Here is an 18,615-nt window from a genome sequence, read left to right on the forward strand (position 1 = left end):
AGTTCTAATTATCCTCTGAAGTCTGTGTTTTTCTTGTTGGGTTGCAGAACCGAACCAGACAGTTATAGAGGTGCAAATGACAGACTCAATAATTCCTCTGTAGAACTGGATCAGCAGCTCCTTGGGCAGTTTGAGCTTACTGAGTTGGCGCAGAAAGAACATTCTTTGTTGTCCTTTTTTAATGATGTTTTTGATGTTAGCTGTCCATTTGAGACATCAAAGTAATCAGGAAACGATCAAAATTGGCTCGATTCCGTTGGTATTTGTTTCATTATCATTTCATTATCATTAAGTGTTGTACCTTAGAATTCTTGATGATCTTTTCTTTTCTGTACACAGAGAGCCTATGCACCAAGCCAAATTCCTTGTGTGTCTATTCTATTCTATGCTATGCTATGCTATTCTGGCCAACAAAGGGAGAGTAGGTCTCAAAGCCCGTTGAGCGCTTTGATCTTCCCGCGATCCCTCGGGATTGCAAGATCCCTTCAGCATCCACAGGCGGAGACAGGCGGGGTGGGGGGCAACCTTCTCATCCCAGCACCCGCACGCGCACACACCCAGTGGTTCGGCCTCTCTTCTATGGAGTACCCGCCCCACCTCCGCTTGCTCCGCATTGGTCCGAGGGCGGCGCCCTCCGCCTTCCGAGTTGCGCTTGGAAATCACCGGCGCTTCTTGGCTCTTTGCGCGCTCCGCGGTTGCCAGCCATGGTGAGTTCCTGAAAAGCGCTGGCGGTGCTGCGGTGGGGAGAGAAAGTTGCAAGCCCCCCCCCTCCACGCCCTAGAGAGGCGATGGGGCTGGGTTTGAGGGTGGGGGTGGGGGGAAGAGTTAGAATGTTCGCAGTTCTGAGTTAATTCTTAATCCGAACTCAGCCCGCTTGAAAGGGAAAGTGATTTGAGATCGAGTTTGCGCTGGTCGCGTGCGCCTAGCCGTCTGTCTGTCTGTCTCTCTCTCTCTCTTCTTTGCTATCATTTCTGTCGGTCGGTTTCTATCTCTCCCTGCCCAAGCTTCGTGAGGTCTCTCGCAAGAGCGGCGCATCTCCCAACTACGACCTTACTCCGGTAAGGCAAGAGGGACGGAGGGGAGGGCCGACTAGCAAGCGTGGAAAACGCACCGGGAGGAAGCGTCCTATCAAATCGCAGCCGAGGAGATTAATTAATTTGGCAGGCAGGTCTAGGTTTTTTTATTAGTATTAGTATTATTTACTGTTTTCATTAAACATGAAACTCAAAGGCTACTGAACATTCAAAAAAGCATCACAAATACGATTAACTGGTGCTAATGGTTGATACGGGTTGCTGCCAGTATCCTAGGTATCAACCAAGTATAATTTTATATTATTATTATTATCATCTTTATTCATTAAACATGAAAGTCAAATGAACATTCAAAAAGGCATCACAAATATCATTGACTGTGCTAATGGTTGATACGGGTTGCTGCCAGCGTCTTAGGTATCAACCAAGTACCTTCTTAAGATGTACGGTGTTCCAAGTAGTGCAGTTTTTTTGCAGTTCCGCTGGTGTTATTGCAGGAAGATACAATTTGTTGATAAAAGATCATATAAAATTTCTGGACATGGTACCAAGTGCCCCGATGACAATGAGTGTCACTGTTACATGTTTCATCCAGAGCCATGTAGTTTTGATGGCCAGGTCGAATTATTATCATCATCATCATCATTGCAAAGGGTCTATGGAGATTCTCAGTCATCCAGGTCATGGTTGTCCCAAAAATGTCCCCCCCCAAAAAAAGACTTTTTTTTTTTTCAAAAGTCAACTGGACTTTCTGGCTTTTTCTTTGAAGACGTTTCGCTTCTCATCCAAGAAGCTTCTTCAACTCTGACTGGATGGTGAGGAATGGAAGGATTTATACTCTTTGCAGACAGCTGGACCACATTTTCAACAGGGAGGACAGCTGGTTTGATAGAGGGGCCAAAGAGGCCATCTATGTCAAAAATGAACAGCCCTCTCTCAACAGAAGCAGTGGGATACAACACCATCTATCTCCAGTCTACCACACAATCCTTTCAACAGTTCCAAGACCATTTGCACTACCCAGGCGATCCTGATGACATAGATAAACCTCAACAACTCACTAAAACAGGGGTCACCAACCTTTCGGACCTCAGGGACCACTAAATTCAAAATTTTAAATCCGGTGGACCACTAATATGATCTGCCTAATGACCGGCTGGGTGGGCATGGCAAGGTGACTGGGTGGACATGGCCAACTCAATGTCACTCACATCGAGGGGGATTTTGCCAGCCTCTACTCGCTACTCCTCACCTTCCCGCCCGGGCTCTTTAGGGCCCCAACGGGAAGCAGTTGTTGGAGCTAAGCAGCCACCATGAGAAAAGAGTTTGCAAAACAGCTGGCTCAGTTCAAATTGGATTGAGCGAGAAAGAGGCTCAGTAGAGGCACCTCACTGAGGACTACAAGCATAGGCTTTCTTTATTCAAAAAGTTTTTATTAGTCAAAAAAGGTTTATACAAATACATATCAGGTATGGTAAATTTTCAGTTTTCTTATCTAAAATAAGAATTTTACTCAAATTTTTTAACACATACAACAGCCATATGGCAAGCAGGTGACACGAAGTAGCTAAATTTACAAATTTTAAAAACGTAATAAAGAAGAGTCAAGAATAAACAGAATATCGTACAAAAGAGAATAAGGAAAACCAACACAATCCCAAATATCTTTATCACTTCCTAGTTTTGGATCTCAGAACTCTGGGTTCAGCCTGACCCAACTCCAGGGCCGCAACAGCGGCAGCCGCTTCCGCCCCATGATCTATAACCTCCTTCTTCAATTCCTGGGTCATCTGATTCCAGGAGGCTTTGTGTTCCTCCACATAGGCCGTAGCCTCCGCAATTGTACTGATTTTTTCGTAATGCCCTCCCGAAAATCATCAATCCTCTGGCATCAGCCATCTGAAGCCCACTCCTTCTGGTACAATTTGCTTGACAAAAATAATATTTCTTTCTTTTTCACGTACCTGTCTGGGAATCTGCCTCAGAATGGCTATCTCCTGCCCCTGTAAATCAGTGCCCCACTCCTATGTTTTCTAAGAATTTCATCTCGCCTCTTCTCACAAATTTGACATGAACCTCTCTGGGAACTGCATGCGTGCATATTGCAATTAACTCTATAAACTCGATCCACATCCCAATTCATGAAATCAACACCTCTCCCAAGAAATTCTCCCAACAATTTAGTCACAACATCTCTCAAGTCTTCTTGGTCCACTTCTTCCAAATTTTGAAACCTAAGGAAATAAGACATTTTATCCATCTGTAGTCCAAGCACAGCATTGCCTGTCGTCTCCTCTCTTTTCTGCACTGCTCGCATCTCACCCTCAAACCTTCCACTTTCTGCTTGTTTTCTGCTGAAACTTGTTGAGTATCCTTTAAATCCTTTTGGATAGTCACAATTTCTGCTCTTATTTCATCAATTTCTTGTCCATATTAGATAACTTTTCCAAAATTCTCTCCATCTCTCCAGCAGTTGGTCTCTGACCTTTTGCCATTAAGGAAAAAAAAATACAAAATCCTCAGGCAGGCACGGTATCCTTGTAATTTCCTCCGGATCCACCAGGGGGCACTCACAGGAGCAACGAGTCCAGAGTACAGTTAGTCAACCAGGAAGCCGAAGGGAAGTGATGTCATCAAAATTCTCATAGTGAAGGCGGAAGCTGGACGCCACCACTGTTCCCCAGAAGGAGGGGGGGCCTCAAACCTTCCCTCCTAAATTTCTCCATCACCTCTTCTCTCCAGAGCTCCACAAAACCGGTAATCTTCTTATTTTAAGTTCTCCTCTCTCCAGAATAACTCGTGCTCCTTCCAACCGCAGGGGAGAGAAAACCCCCCCGCACTCCGGAGCACTCCACTCACGTTTACCGATATTCCCTTCCTTCTCCTCCTCAATTCTTCTCCGTTCCTGTTCACCACCAGGCTGCTGCAGTTATAAATCAATGCCCGGTGTCACCGGGCACAGCGGCCCAGGCGACGACCAAAATAATGGCCGCGGCCTGTGGCCTCCGAACCCCGCCAAGCCTAGGACGCGCCAGCATCGGTCCCCACAGTCCTGTATGTCGGCTGGGAGACCCCTGGCGAGCCGTCCGTGCGGCAGGTGTCCTTTTCGGAACACCTGGCCCCTGAGGGCCTCGGCGGCGGCCGGATTCGGGCGCTGGAGGCAGGAGAAGCCTTCCAGACGTCCGTTGCCGCTGGACACCGGAAGTCGTCCTCCCAAGCATAGGCTTTCCAAGCAGAGGGAAGACTTGCGGGAATGCAAGGCCAGGTACCAGTGCCTGGAGGCTCAGTGGGTTGAGATGGTCAGCCAGTTCCAGGCCATGAGGCAGTCCCACTGGAACAAGACCCGCCGGCTCTTCGCCACCAGCAGCACTTCCCTCCAGCCTTCGCCCAAAGCCCCACACTAGGAGGCTGAAGCAGACCCCAAGTCGGAATTTCTGACCCCCTCTGCCCCATACAAAAAGATCCCGAAGGGGGAGACTCTCTGCAGCAACACAACCATTCATTGCACGTATCCGTCCCAGGAGCCATAGTTTGAGGACCCCTGATTTAGTGCAATATAAAAAAATGCAAATAATTTTTCTGTGGACCACCACGGATCACCAGTTGGTGACCGCTGCACTAAAAGAATGCAAATAACCAGCTGTCTGCAAGGAGTATAAATCCTTCCATTCCCCACCATCTGGTCAGAGCTGAAGAAGCTTCTTGGATGAAAAACAAAACTTCTTCAAAGAAAAAAACAAAAAACAGAAAGTCCAGTTGCCTCTTGAAAAAAAGCACCTTTAGGAGTTTTATTGCAAAGCTTCCAGGAAGAACCAGCTGTTTTCTAGGATGGGGTTGGGGGGGGGGGTCAGAGATATGTTCAGACCTACAGAGTTTAAGGGAGATTGGTAACATTAACGCTGCTCCCTCTGAAGCCAGAAAGGAGTTGCTATACTTTGGGTAAAATTCCAGTTGTTTTCTCCTGGATGCAGCAGCAGATGTTTTGGGCCTCTGTTGCTTTCCTCTCGGGGGTCTGGTACCTACAAAACTCTATCCAGTCTTGGAACTGGTCTCCTCCCTGCTTAACTCTTTTTCTGCAGCTTACTGTAATTGGTTGCATGAGTCCTTTTAAGCATCTGTGCAATATTTAGTGGCATGTGTTGTCATCAAAGGCACATATGGTGAAATGTTTCAGACTCTTTTTTTTCCAAAAAAAATAATAATAATATTGAAATCTTAACCAGGAAAACGGTGTTGGAAGAAATGTCCATCTGGGTTCAGTTCCAAGTGGAGAAAAAGACACTGGAAACATGGAGACTGCTTGGAAAGATGGTTTAATGGTGGACAGGATCACATGGTTTGAGTTCCTGAGCAGAAAAGGGGCTGAGATGCTGAGAGTGCCCTCTCTTGGGCTTTGAATTTGAGCTTGTATTCTGATTGGTTGTCAGACTCCCAGAGGGTGGGGGTCTTAGCTAGCCTTGCTGGCTGATGTAATCTTCCCAGGTGCCATGTGGTGAGTTTCTATTGCTAAATTTTGTTGCAAATGATGGTCCATTGGCAAAGGGGGGGGGGGAGAGGCAGGAAAGTGGGAGCTGCTTTGTCTTTAAAACATGTTTCTCCATTTCTCATCCAGGGAAATATATTCTGCCTTTTTAATATTTCCTAAAATATTTCATTCTTCTAGGAGAGGGGTGGGTGCTAACTTCCTACAATGGCAGCTGGATTGGATGGGGGGGGGAACTAGGTTGTGGCTATTAGCATGGGGCATAAAGCAGTTTTGTGATGAATTTTGAGTCTGCAAAAAAAAAAAAAAAGTAAAATACTTCTCATTTTGGGACCCCACGCAATTCAAATGCCTGTTCACTACATTTCTGGGATCAGGGATTGGCAACCTGGCGACAAAGGCTGTAGGCTTGTCAAAGGATGGCGGACTCGGCAAGCAAATTATAGCAGCCAGAAAACCTTTCACGTCCCAGAAGAAAAGACAAAAGAAGAAAAATGGAATTTCAGTCATTGTTCGTGCTGTATGGAGAATTGTGGGACAACCTTGGGTGGAATAACAGAGTCAGAAGGGACCTCGGAGGTCTTCTAGTCCAACCCCCTGCTCAAGCAGGAGACTCTATGTTGTTCATTGCCGAACTGAGGCGTGTGGAAATCTGATCACACAGTTGGCTTAGCAGCCCAGAATGGGAGCTTTACTCATTATGGGTTCCTAGCCCAAGTTTATATTGAGACTTGGGGGTGCCTTCCAGGTATCTTAGACCAGGAGTCCCCAACCTGTGGGCTGTGGGGGGTTGGCAACCGGGCCACAGAAACAGCCGGCAAACGCGCAAGCAGGCATACACATCCTCACTTGTGCAAGCAGCGAATGGAGTTGCACGCACACACTTGCTGACCGCTCATTCAGAACCATCCCTCCCCACCACCACCAGCACAGCCAGTTTGGTCCTTGGTAGACACCGAAGATAAAAAAGACTCGCTGATCCTATATTTAGGGCAGGGGTGTCAAACTCCATGGTTCGCAGGCTGGATCCGGCCTGGGGGATGCTTAGATCTGCCCTGGAGACAGCGAAGGACCAGCCCATGGTACCTGCTCTGCCACTGTGCGGCCCTCCTGAGCTCTGTTTTCGCTGGCGGAGGGTTGCAGGAGCCCGTTTTCACTGGCAGAGTGCTCGGACTGCCACAGGTGCCCCCGACACATGCCCCCCGCCCCTCCCATAGAACCATAGTAAAAACAAGCCATTTGCCAAGTGGGGAGCGGGTGCTGCAATGATCATGACAACTGGTTCTAAGTCAGTGATGGCTAACCTTTTCTGGACCGAGTGCCCACCGTGTGCACACACAAATGCAAGTGTGCCCAAACCCCCAAAATGCAATGCATGTGCAGCCCCGCGTATGCACCCAACATACCCCCACGCATGTGCATGTGGCCCCCTGCCCACATCATGCCTCCCCGTGCATGTGTGTGCAGCCCCCCACATATGCCCCATCTCCCCATGCAGCCCCCCGCACCCACTCCACCCCCATGCACGCATGGCAGAGACCCAAAGACCAGTTGGCTGGCAGGAGGCACATGCGCATGAGCAGCAGAGCTAAACTGGGGTGACGGCTCACGTGCCATCAGAGAGGGTGCTACACCCCAGTTCTAAGTCATGTTTGTCAATGCTGTAACTTGGGGGAGGGGGAATTGCTAAATGAACGGTTCTAAGGCGAGGACTACCTGCATTAAATTGCTTTAAAACTAATAAAACTGAGTCAAGAAAAAACTGCAGCATTTAATATGTGCAAAGATAAGATGACCAGGCTCAAATGGTTATATATGACTGTCTAGAAGGCAGTGACTTCAATCTTATTCTGAGCACGATTGTGAATGTGATCCATTCTTATAATATTAACTCTCCATTATTATTTTTTCCCCATTGCCCTGCTTTTAGTTATCCAGTAATAAAAGTGTGGGTGAGATCACTGGCGGACATAAACCTTGTCTGTCTCTAAAAGCCTTATCAGTGGTCGCTAAGATACCAGGAACACGTTTATCAGGTGATCTCAGTAAAAGGGCAGTGGCTGGAGGTTTATTGTGCTGCGCAGTGTTTACTCAGTGTGGCTTCAATTTGCTGAAGTGCTGCTGCATGTAGCATCCATTAAGCACGATGGAAGTGAGGTTTTAAGAGAAACATCCAAGGAATTCTTTTGGGGAACTCCCAGAATATTTTGTAGGACACTATAAAGTTAAAGGTTCCCCTCGCACATATGTGCTAGTCGTTCCCGACTCTAGGGGGCGGTGCTCATCTTAGTTTCAAAGCCGAAAAGCCAGCGCTGCCCGAAGATGTCTCCGTGGTCATGTGGCTGGCATGACTAAATGTCAAAGGCGCACGGAACGTTGTTACCTTCCCACCAAAGGTGGTCCCTATTTTTCTACTTGCATTTTTTTATGTGCTTTCGAACTGCTATGTTGGCAGAAGCTGTGACAAGTAACGGGAGCTCACCCCATTACGCGGCACTAGGGATTCGAACCACTGAACTGCCAACCTTTTTGATCAACAAGCTCAGCGGCTTAGCCACTGAGCCACTGCGTTCTCTGGGACACTATAGAATAGGTCAATAAAAGATTCCATAGAGGCCTTCTCTGAGAAATGTGAATGGAGCTTCTTCACTATAATTATGCATTGCTTTAAATCAGGGTTGTCAAACTCAAGGCCCGCGGGCCACATCTGGCCCACGGGGTGCTTAGATCTGACTTGCGGGGCCGCCCTGGAAACAGCGAAGGACTATCCTGCGGTGCCTGGCAGATGATTGCAGGAGGCTATCACAGCCAAAAGCCGAACTCAGGAACCTGTTTTCACTGGCAGAGGGTTGCAGGAGGTTGTCACAGCCGAAAACAAAGCTCAGGACCACAGCACCCCCCCCCTCCCTGACATGAGTGACATTGAGCTGGCCACACCCTCCCTGGCCACGCCCCCCCAGGTCAGACACAACCCTGATGCAGCCCTCAATGAACTCAAGTTTGATACCCCTGCTCTAAGTCTGCAGATGTTCCAAATGCCTATTGGTGCCTTACTATTACTTTGAAACCATATTTATGTTATATTAAGTATAATACAACATAATGTTATGTAATTGATACGATAGTGCAGGCAGTCCTCAACATACGACCACAACCGAGCCCAAAATTGACGTTGCTAAGTGAGAAGTTTGTTAAGGGCGTTTCGTCCCTGTTTATGACTTTTCTTGTCCCGTTCGTTAAGTGGAAGGCTCAAGTGGTTAAGTTAGTAACATTGTTGTTAAGTGAATCTGGCTTGCCCGTTGATTTTGCTTGTCAGAAGGTCGCAAGAGGGGATCACGTGACCCTGGGACGCTGCCACCATCATAAATATGAAGTCAAACATCCCAATGTTAATCACATGAAACATGGGAGATGCTGCAGTCGTAAGTGTAAAAAATGGCCGTCAGTCACTTTTTTCAGTGCCGTTATAATGTCGATCGGTCACTGAATGAACTGTTGTAAGTTGAGGACTACCTGTAATACAATATAACGTTGTACACACATACACAATTATTTTGCTAGGTGGGTTATAGTAGAGTGACTCTATGCCAGCTGCAAAGACCAAGATGGGAATAAAATCTTTTCAGCTGGAGATTCTCAGCTCCAGAATCCTCAGGGAAGAAGAAAGTCACATAATGTTGTGTTGGAGCCAGACTGAATTATTTTCCCTTCAATCCCATTTTCTTTGCTTTGCATTAGCAGTCATCCAAAAAGTTTTCCAAAACTGTTGCGCAATTGTCCTTCCAACTTGACGGTACGGAAACCAGTCGAGAGCTGCTGGCATATTCCTATTTGTCAGCATGTGCTCCTCCCAATATCCACAAAAGTTTAAAGGACGGGGATTAATGATGCAATAGCCTTTAACCATTAACTAAGAAAGAAGCTGCTTATTAAGATGTGGTTTCTGCCTTTTAGATAAATGTGGGTGTCTTCTACTTAGCCATTTCTCTGGGAGGAGCACTCTGCTTTTAATCAACGTTTTATTTAACATCCAAGTCCATTGCAGCCAACTTCCAAATTATATAAAATTATCAGTATAAATTATCACAGCTATTAATCATGAAGTTCCGGAGTTAGAATTTAGCATGGCCAGAGAAAGGTATTCTCTGTTGGTAGAATTGAGCAATGAACATGATTAGTCAATTATTTTTTTTCTGCTGCATGGGAAATTTAAACCTTCTACAGGTAGTCCTTGACTTACAACCGTTTGTTAAGCAGCCATTCAAAGTTACAACAGTACTGGGGGGGAAAAAGTGACTCGTAACCAATGCTTGGCCTTATGACTGTTGGGAGCATCCCCGCCCATCAAGTGAAGAAAATTTCGGTGGTTGACAACCAGCATGTATTTACGACGGCTGTCATGCAATCGCAACTTGGGACCTCCCCAGCTGGCTCCTGGCAAGCGAAGTCAGTGGGGGAAGATGGATTCATGAATGTCTGCATGATTCCCTTAACACAGTGGTTCTCAACCTTTATAGTGCTGCGACCCCTTTAATACAGGACGGAGGCATTAAAGAGGAGACTCCTCCCCTTTTAAGTTTATGGCGCCTGAAGCCAGATTAGGCTAGCGATTGGGATTGATTGCAGCTGGCTTGAGAGGGAGACATCAGAGCAAAGATTTCTCTCTTTTTTAGTTCATCGCCCCTGAAGCCGAATTCGGCTAGCGATTTGAAGAGCCTGCAGCTGGCTTGTGGAGTCAACCATTGGAGCGCGATTCTTCGACTCGCAAGTATACTTCCCATATTTCCAATGGTCTTAGGTGACCCCTGGCAAATCATCATTCGACCCCCAACGGGGTCGCGACCCATAGGTTGAGAACCGCTGCCTTAACAACTAAAAGGTAGTACAGTTGGATGTGATTCTCTTTAACAACTACCATGCTTAGCAACCAAAATTCTGGTTGCAATTGTGATAGCAAGTGAGTCGCGGTGGCGCAGTGGTTAGAGTGCAGTACTGCAGGCAACTTCCGCTAACTGCTAGCTGTCTTGGGCTGAAGCTACTGTTGAGGCAGGGTAAAAGAAAACAAGGCAGAGGTGTCATCTTTTGGAAAGCGAGTGATGAAAAGGCATTAAGATAGAATCTTCTTATGAGCCTCAGTGGTGAGAATGCAGTACTGCGGGCGACTTCTTCTGACTGCCGGCTGACTGCAATTTGGCAGTTCAAATCGCATTCAAGGTTGACTCAGCCTGCCATCCTTCCGAGGTGGGTAAAATGAGGACCCCAGATTGTTGGGGGCAATATGGTGACTCTGTAAACTGCTTAAAGAGGGCCGTAAAACACTATAAAGTGGTATATATAAGTGCTAAGCAAGTCAAAACCTATACTGAATGACATATTTGGCATCAAATTAGCAGCAGTGTTTATATCATGAAGAGACCCCCCCCTAACAAAGTTGTCTAGCACATAGTAACTGCTTCCAATAAAAGACTGTAAATTACGGGATGGTTTTAGCACTAACACAAACCACCTTGGATATATTGTTCTTCCCCGAAATAAGAAACTGCTTATGTTCTGCTTATAATAAATGTTATGGATAATAACGCAAATGGATAGCTGAACAAAACGGGACGTGGGTTCCCCCTAAATAGGAATGCAACAGTTTGGGTCATGTCAGCAAAGGAACACTTTAATGTGCCGATGTTTGTCACAACCTGCATTTAACTTGAACAAGAGTTGGAGGCAGCAAAATCAGGCCAGGATATGCAACATGCTGTGTGCAGCCAGTGCAGGAGGATAGCTTTTCCCCAACTTGTGCCTTCTCTGTGTGTTGGGACTACACCTCCCATCCTCTTCCCAAGCCAGTCATGGAACGTTGGAGTGCCGTAAGCTTGGCATGCTCTATATTTCTCTAAGTAGCTGTTTACAAGATTGACCTCTGAAGAATTTTTTTTAAAAAATAACCCCCACTAGATCTGATGCTTTAGATCAGGGGTGTCAAACTCAAGGGTCAGATCCAGTCCACGGGGTGTTTACATCTGGCCCACCCTGGAAACAGTGAAAGACTGGCCCACTGTGTCTCTGCCAGCAAAAATAGACCTTGTGTTGTGTCCTCCTCGCCTCCGTCCGAACGATGGCTTAATTAGCCGGCTCTTATCAGCTCTGGCAGCAGAAGAATCAGCGTCTGCAAAGAGCCCTCGATAGCTGCCAAGACGCTGGCGAGTCACAGCCTTCAGCTCTAGTCAATCCGTGGATTTGCCTGATACAAAGGGACACACCAGCTCTTGCTGCCTTTTATATTATCCTGTGGGGTGTGGCTCCATGACTCAGCACTTCCTAAGCCTGCCCCTCCCCTGCTTCTGTTGTTCTCTTCTCTCCTGCCTACCAAACGATTGAGCCAAGCCTGATTGCTGTCAGCTGGGTCTGCAGGCACGGCCTGTTTGGCCTGCTTCTGGCTCCTGGAGCTGATCCAGGGAGGCCGGTGCTTCCGAGTTAAGTCCTGATGGCCCTTCCCCCTCACTGTCCACGTCACTTTCTGGCAGCAGGCCTGGCTCTGAGTCACTTTCTGGCAGTAGGCCCTGCTCCAAGGCACTTTCGGGCATGGGGCCAGGTTCGGGGGCCCTCCCACCTTGGGAGGGCCGTGCGCAGCTCTCCAGCCTCCGTTTTTGGCTGGGACAGCCACCTGCAACACTCTGCCAGCAAAAACAGAGCTGGGCGGGGAGGCAAGTGAGGGCTGCAGGAGTCTGTTCCAGCCAAAACCGAGGGCCAGGAGGCCATGTATGCTGGCCCCCGAGCTCCATTTTTGCTGGCAGAGGGCTGCAGGAGGCCGTCACGGCCAAAAATGCACGTGGCCCCTGAGCTTCATTTTCACTGGCAGAGGGCCACGTCCAGCCGAAGCCGAGTCACGCCCACTCCTAGGTCAGACACAACCCTGATTTGGCCCTCAATGAAATTGAGTTTGACATCCCTGCTCTAGATTCATCTGAAAATACCGTATTTTTGGGAGTATAAAACGCACCTTTTCCCCCCCAAAAAAGGGTGAAAATCTGGGTGCGTCTTATACTCCGAATGTAGCCCCACCCAGCTTCTCAAAGGGAGGTTTCAGAGGCTGAAAAAAGCATCAGAAAAGAAGCTTCAGAAAAGAAGCCTCCAAACAGAGCTTCAGAAAAAAAGCCCCCAAACAGAGCTTCAGAAAAGAAGCCCCAAACAGTTCAGAGGCTTTTTTTCTGAAGCTGTTTCGGAGCTTTCAGAGGAAGAAATAAAGTTTTTTCTGAAATAGAGTTTCAGAAGTTTCAGAGGCCAAAAAAAAAAAAGCCAAAAAAAGCAAAACACAGAGCTCACAACCAAGGAACCCTGTTGCTAAAATTCACCTCTGGGAACAGCTGATTGGGGGTATTCCAGGAGGCCAATCCACCTGCCAATCAGCTTTTTTCTTATTTTCCTCCCCAAAATCTAAGGTACGTCTTATACTCCAGTGCATCTTATACTCCAAAAAATACGGTAGCTTCTTCGTAGACGTGTTGTACATGCTTAAGAGATAAGTTTATCTAGATGTTTGCTACAGAGGCTTTCTCCATTTTCTCCTAGGCAGGAAAAGCTCACCGACTGAGCGGCGAAGAGAGAGAACAGCTCCTGCCAAATCTAAGGGCAGTAGGATGGAATGAGGTGGAAGGCAGAGATGCTATCTACAAGGAGTTCCATTTCAAGGACTTTAATCGGGTAAAAAAAGCACTTATCTATATTTTATTTTGAGAAAGTCAGGCTTAGGCATGGGTTGGGAACAATGATGGTCAGACCTGCATCTCTATACACTGATTAAACAGTAGGCTCAGTTAAGATGCAAATCCCTGGACACGACAAGCGGCAAAGATACTCAATTTCCTAACCCTGCAGTGGCTTACTTGGTTTTTTGGTTTGAAAAGGTTTTGCTTCTCATCCAAGAAAAATCTTCAGAACATTTTGGGAACAACTATGACCTGGATGATTTGAGAATCTGCATAGACATTCTTTATGTGGGATACCAAGATTGCTTCAGTCCTCGTGTGGTAGAATAAACGGGAGCATAGCTCTGCCTGTTGGTGCTACAATAGCTTTGTAGAGAAAGGAGCTGCAAAGAGTGGCTCTGAAATCCAACTGCATTCGCTGTCTGAATGTTCCTTGGATGCCAATGCGAATAGCCTCGCATCCAGCACTAATTATTTTTCCACTCCATCCCCCAAAAGTTGGAGAGGATACCAATGCTTAGAATCAAGAAAGTTGCATGGATTTTCCATTTTTCTGCCCTGCTTGTCAGGAAAAGACCAACTCAAAACATCTGCTTGTGTCTGGCAGTCTCATCACTTAACTTGTTTGCCTTTTCCCAGTAGTGGAATTCAATTTTTTTTTACAGTCACTTCTGTGGGCATTGCTCGGTGGGCGTGGCACCGAGGGTATTGCAAAATTTCCATTCCCTCCCCACTCCAGGGGAAGGATACAGCAAAATCCCCATTCCCACCCCACTCTAGGGCCAGCCAGAGGTGGTATTTGCCGGTTCTCCGAACTACTCACAATTTCCCCTACCGGTTCTCCAGAACCTGTCAGAACCTGCTGGATTTCACCCCTGCCTTTTCCTTGACAAGCATGGACGTAATAATTGCATAGCATGAATTTTCCTTTGGAGATGAGGAGAAAAGGATTGAACTCCTCCCTATACCAACTGCGATCCTAAGAAGCAGCACTCTGGCAGAACTGCAGATGTTACGGAACTATAACTCCCAGCTGCCCACATCAATGGCCATGGAAGCTGGGGGTTTCACTTAATCCTAAACCTGTCTTTCTGCATTTTTGCATAAAACATGAGAAACTAAATGCTGTCCTTGGAGAATGTATTGAGGTATATCGATAGACCCTTAATTATGTGATTTGTGCTGTGTACCTTTCAGTTGTGGCAATATTGACAAGTAGCTTATATGCCTTATTTGTGGAGTCTGTGTGGAGTTTGTCTTTTTCTAAAATCTTCTTTCATCTTCTGAATAGGCCTTTGGATTTATGACCAGAGTAGCTCTACAAGCAGAAAAACTGGATCATCATCCTGAATGGTTTAATGTTTACAACAAAGTAAGAGATAAGAGTTGTTCAAGCCATTTTTATTTTTTATTTTTTGCCTTTGATTGATTCTTGCAATTTTCTTGATAATTTTGCTTGGAAGTAGAGTGGTGCGGTGGCCCAGAGGCGGAGCTCTCGCCTGACAATCAGGAGGCTGTGAGTTTGATCCTAGGTAGAGGCAGATATTCCTCTCTCTGGACACACTGAGAATATATCTGCTGAACAAAAGTCCGCATTGGTGACAGAAAGGGCATCCGGCCAGTAAAACATGCTGCTTGCTCCATTCAGTTGCCCAGACTCCACACCGCAGGGGATTATGGGGTCACTAAATAGAGATGATGATTGTTTGGAAGTTTTCCATTGCCTTCTTCCTAGGTCTGAAAGAGAATGACTAGCTCCAAGTTGGTTCTGGTCTCCCCAACTTCTTGTCTGATGTTTTATCAAAACCCCAGCCTGGCTCTCTGTTCAAGCTTAGATAAAGTTATGTTCACTATATAAGGCAATTGTAACATAAAGCCCATTAAATCTATAGTGTTTTGCGCCTTTCTACGTGCCCAGGACCTAAGGAGCACCTAGAAAGGTGTCCTATAGGGACGGGGTGGCTCAGTGACTAAGACGCTGAGCTTGTCGATTGAAAGGTCGGCAGTTCAGCGGTTCAAATCCCTAGTGCTGCCCTGTAACGGGGTGAGCTCCCGTTACTTGTCCCAACTTCTGCCAACCTAGCAGTTCGAAAGCATGTAAAAAGTGCAAGTAAAAAAATAGGGACCACCTTTGGTGAGAAGAAAACAGTGTTCCGTGCGCCTTTGGCATTTACTCATGCCGGCCACATGACCACGGAGACATCTTCAGACAGCGCTGGCTCTTTGGCTTTGAAACGCAGATGAGCACCGCCCCCTAGAGTCGGGAACTAGGACATATGTGCGAGGGGAACATTTACTTTTAGGTGCCCAAACCTATAGCAGATATTACATTTGTGCAAACAGCTGGTGTGGTGTCTGTGGGGGATATTTAAGCCTTATCAGAAGTTGCTTATTCTGATACAATGATAAATATGATTAAGCAACTACCAGTCTTATAATGCGGCAAGAGGAGGAGAAGGGTATAGATTATAGATTGATAGATGGGTGATAGATGGAGCCCCTCGTGGCTCCCGCATGACACCCATCCTGCGCAGACTGCACTGGCTACCTGTGGCCTTCCGGGTGCGCTTCAAGGTTTTGGTGACCACCTTTAAAGCGCTCCATGGCATTGGGCTGGGTTATTTACGGGACCGCCTACTGCTACCGAATACCTCTCACCGACCCGTGCGCTCTCATAGAGAGGGTCTCCTCAGGGTGCCGTCAGCGAGGCAATGTCGTCTGGCGACGCCCAGGGGAAGGGCCTTCTCTGTGGGGGCTCCCACCCTCTGGAACGAACTACCCCCCGGACTTCGTCAGCTTTCGGACCTTCGGACCTTCCGCCGCGGGCTTAAAACATACCTATTTAATTGTGCAGGACTGAGCTAGATTTTAAATTTATGGGTTTTAATTGGGTTTTATTTTTATATTTTAATAACGGGCTTATAGAATAAGTTTTTTAATTGTTTTTATATTGTATTTATGTGTTTATGTGTTTTTTAAGTGCCTGTAAACCGCCCTGAGTCCTTCGGGAGATAGGGCGGTATATAAATATGATTAAATAAATAAATAAATAAATAGATTGGCTCCCAGTTGATATGGAAGTTCGTAGTAGTGTCTCAATCTAGCAATTGCAATGTAACTTTTTTTTTTTTTTAAAAAAAACCTCTTCTACACCAAAGTGACCGACTTTCCTAACACTGATGGGACAGAGTGTTTTAAATTTCACTGCTAAGCACTGAGGCCAGCAGTGAATGACGATACTGAAAACATCTATTATTCCAGATTTTTTTAAAAATGATCTTTTAGCTCTTTCAAGTACTTGCTGCTATGCGTTCTCATAACTGCTGTTATTAACTGGGCATGTTGTGTTTTTTTTTTTTTTTTCCCAGGTTCACATAACCTTAAGCACGCACGAGTGTGCTGGCTTATCTGAACGGGACATCAACTTGGCCAGTTTTATAGAGCAAGTTGCAAACACACTGGCCTAAAGTGCTCATCTCATCTTTGTCTGTAAAGGTAGCTCCTGCATCTTAACCTGTCGGAAAGTATCGCAACAAATTTAATCTAGCCTCTGTATCCAGCTAATATGGGAGAGCCCATCTTTTTTTTAAAAGCTTCACACATAGGGTCACACATTGCAATGGGCACCAGTGCTGTGAATTCATCTGTTATCCATGATAAATCTGTCTTGTGTCAATAGCTGTCTCTAGGGTTCTTTCTGTAACCCTGTTTAGCAGTATTAAGTAGGTGCAGAGAAGTCCGCCTCTGGTTGTCAGTTTTAATAAAGCCTCCTCTCATACACAATCTATTGGAAATTTTTTCCGTGTGCATTTCTCTTCTGCGCTGTTTCTTGCATTGCCTGACTTCATGGAAAGGGTAGACAGGGAAATGCTGGAATCGCTTAATCTTCTTTTAAAGGGACACGGTGCCTCAGGGACTAAGATGCTGAGCTTGTCGATCGAAAGGTCGGCAGTTCAGCGGTTCGAATCCCTAGAGCTCCCGTTACTTGTCCCACAGGGTGAGCTCCCATTACTTGTCCCAGCTTCTGCCAACCTAGCAGTTCAAAAGCACGTAAAAAATGCAAGTAGAAAAATAGGGATCACCTTTGGTGGGAAGGTAACAGCGTTCCGTGCGCCTTTGGTGTTTAGTCATGCTGGCCACATGACCACAGAGACGTCTTCGGACAACGCTGGCTCTTTGGCTTTAAAACGGAGATGAGCACCGACCCATAGAATCAGGAACGACTAGCACATATGTGCGAAGGGAACCTTTACCTTTACCTTTTAGGCAAAACTTTGGATTGGCAATGTAGAAGCCTGTATACTACAGATTGCAAATCATGGCTGTTTTTCTTCCTTAGGATAGCTTTGCCCTTCATGCAGTACAAAACCACACCCAGTTTAACCTAGGCTAGTACAGCAGAAGATAGGAAATTAAAATCACTCACATGTTCTGTCAATCAACATTTTTAAAAGAAAGTTAGGTTTTCATTTGTCAACATACCAGACAGCATGTGATAGGGTCATCCCTTCGGTGTGGTGGGCTCAAAAACTTCAAGATGGCAGCTGTGTCTCTGCCATGCCTCCTTTTTACATTCATTATCCTTGTACAATAATGGATTTCAGTCAGAATTGAAATTACTCCAAAGATTCTTGAGAGTTGTTAAGTGAAGGGAAGTGTTGTGACTCTGCCCCCTGAGCCTGTCCTCATGGAGGAGAGTGACTTGGAGAGTGAGGGAGAGGAGCCAGCAAGGCCTCCCTCGCCAGGACCCTCCTCGCTGGCACCGCCCCAAGTTCCAGCTGCAGGCCAGGAGGAGGAGCTGACAAGGCCTCCCTCTCCCGCACCCTCCTTCTCCCTGGCAACGCCTCAAGTCCCAGCTGCTGATGATCAATCCTGGATTGATCCGAGGTAGCGACGAAAAGATAAGCGTGTGCAGCAGAGGAAAAGGTGTGGCAGGCTCAGAGATTGCTGAGTCACTGAGCCACACCCCACAGGGTATAAAAGTGGGTGGAGCTGCCATGTGGCCCTTGTGATGGACAAAAAAAGCTACCAAGGGTGCACTGTAGCTCGGTTGCTGGAGGGTTAAAGGACTTTGTCAGTGAATTTTGGCAACGGATCTTGGACATGAGATAACGGACTCAGAACTTGGCAGGCCTTTGCACGGTCACTGCCAAGTATTTCCTCAACTGAAGAAAATCAGGTCTGTAGCAAATAAAAAGACTGGGAGACACGCGTCTTTGCGTTTGCTCTGTGAAGTGGGGAGGGGGAACAGAACATCAAGTAAAATTCTTACAATAAAAGAACTTTGGTACAGTAGTGACCAAAATTGTGGAAACTTTTTGGTAAAAGTGTATTTTTGAGATTTGAAGGCTAATAACACCACCTTTTTTTTTGAGTAGTCCATAAAATTATATAGCAA

The 18,615-nt window shown here is 46.5% G+C and overlaps 1 protein-coding gene across 1 annotated transcript; it reads left to right on the forward strand.

The window, feature by feature from the left end:
- Positions 1–556: 556 nt before the first annotated feature.
- On the forward strand, positions 557–17,000 carry PCBD1 (pterin-4 alpha-carbinolamine dehydratase 1). Its single transcript, XM_058187916.1, has 4 exons — positions 557–707; positions 13,081–13,212; positions 14,509–14,589; positions 16,586–17,000. Exons 1-4 carry the CDS (start codon positions 705–707, stop codon positions 16,682–16,684), a joined length of 315 nt encoding a protein of 104 aa, XP_058043899.1. The 5' UTR covers positions 557–704; the 3' UTR covers positions 16,685–17,000.
- Positions 17,001–18,615: the final 1,615 nt, after the last annotated feature.

Source organism: Ahaetulla prasina, chromosome 6 (genome assembly GCF_028640845.1).
Source record: "Ahaetulla prasina isolate Xishuangbanna chromosome 6, ASM2864084v1, whole genome shotgun sequence".
NCBI lineage: Eukaryota > Metazoa > Chordata > Lepidosauria > Squamata > Colubridae > Ahaetulla > Ahaetulla prasina.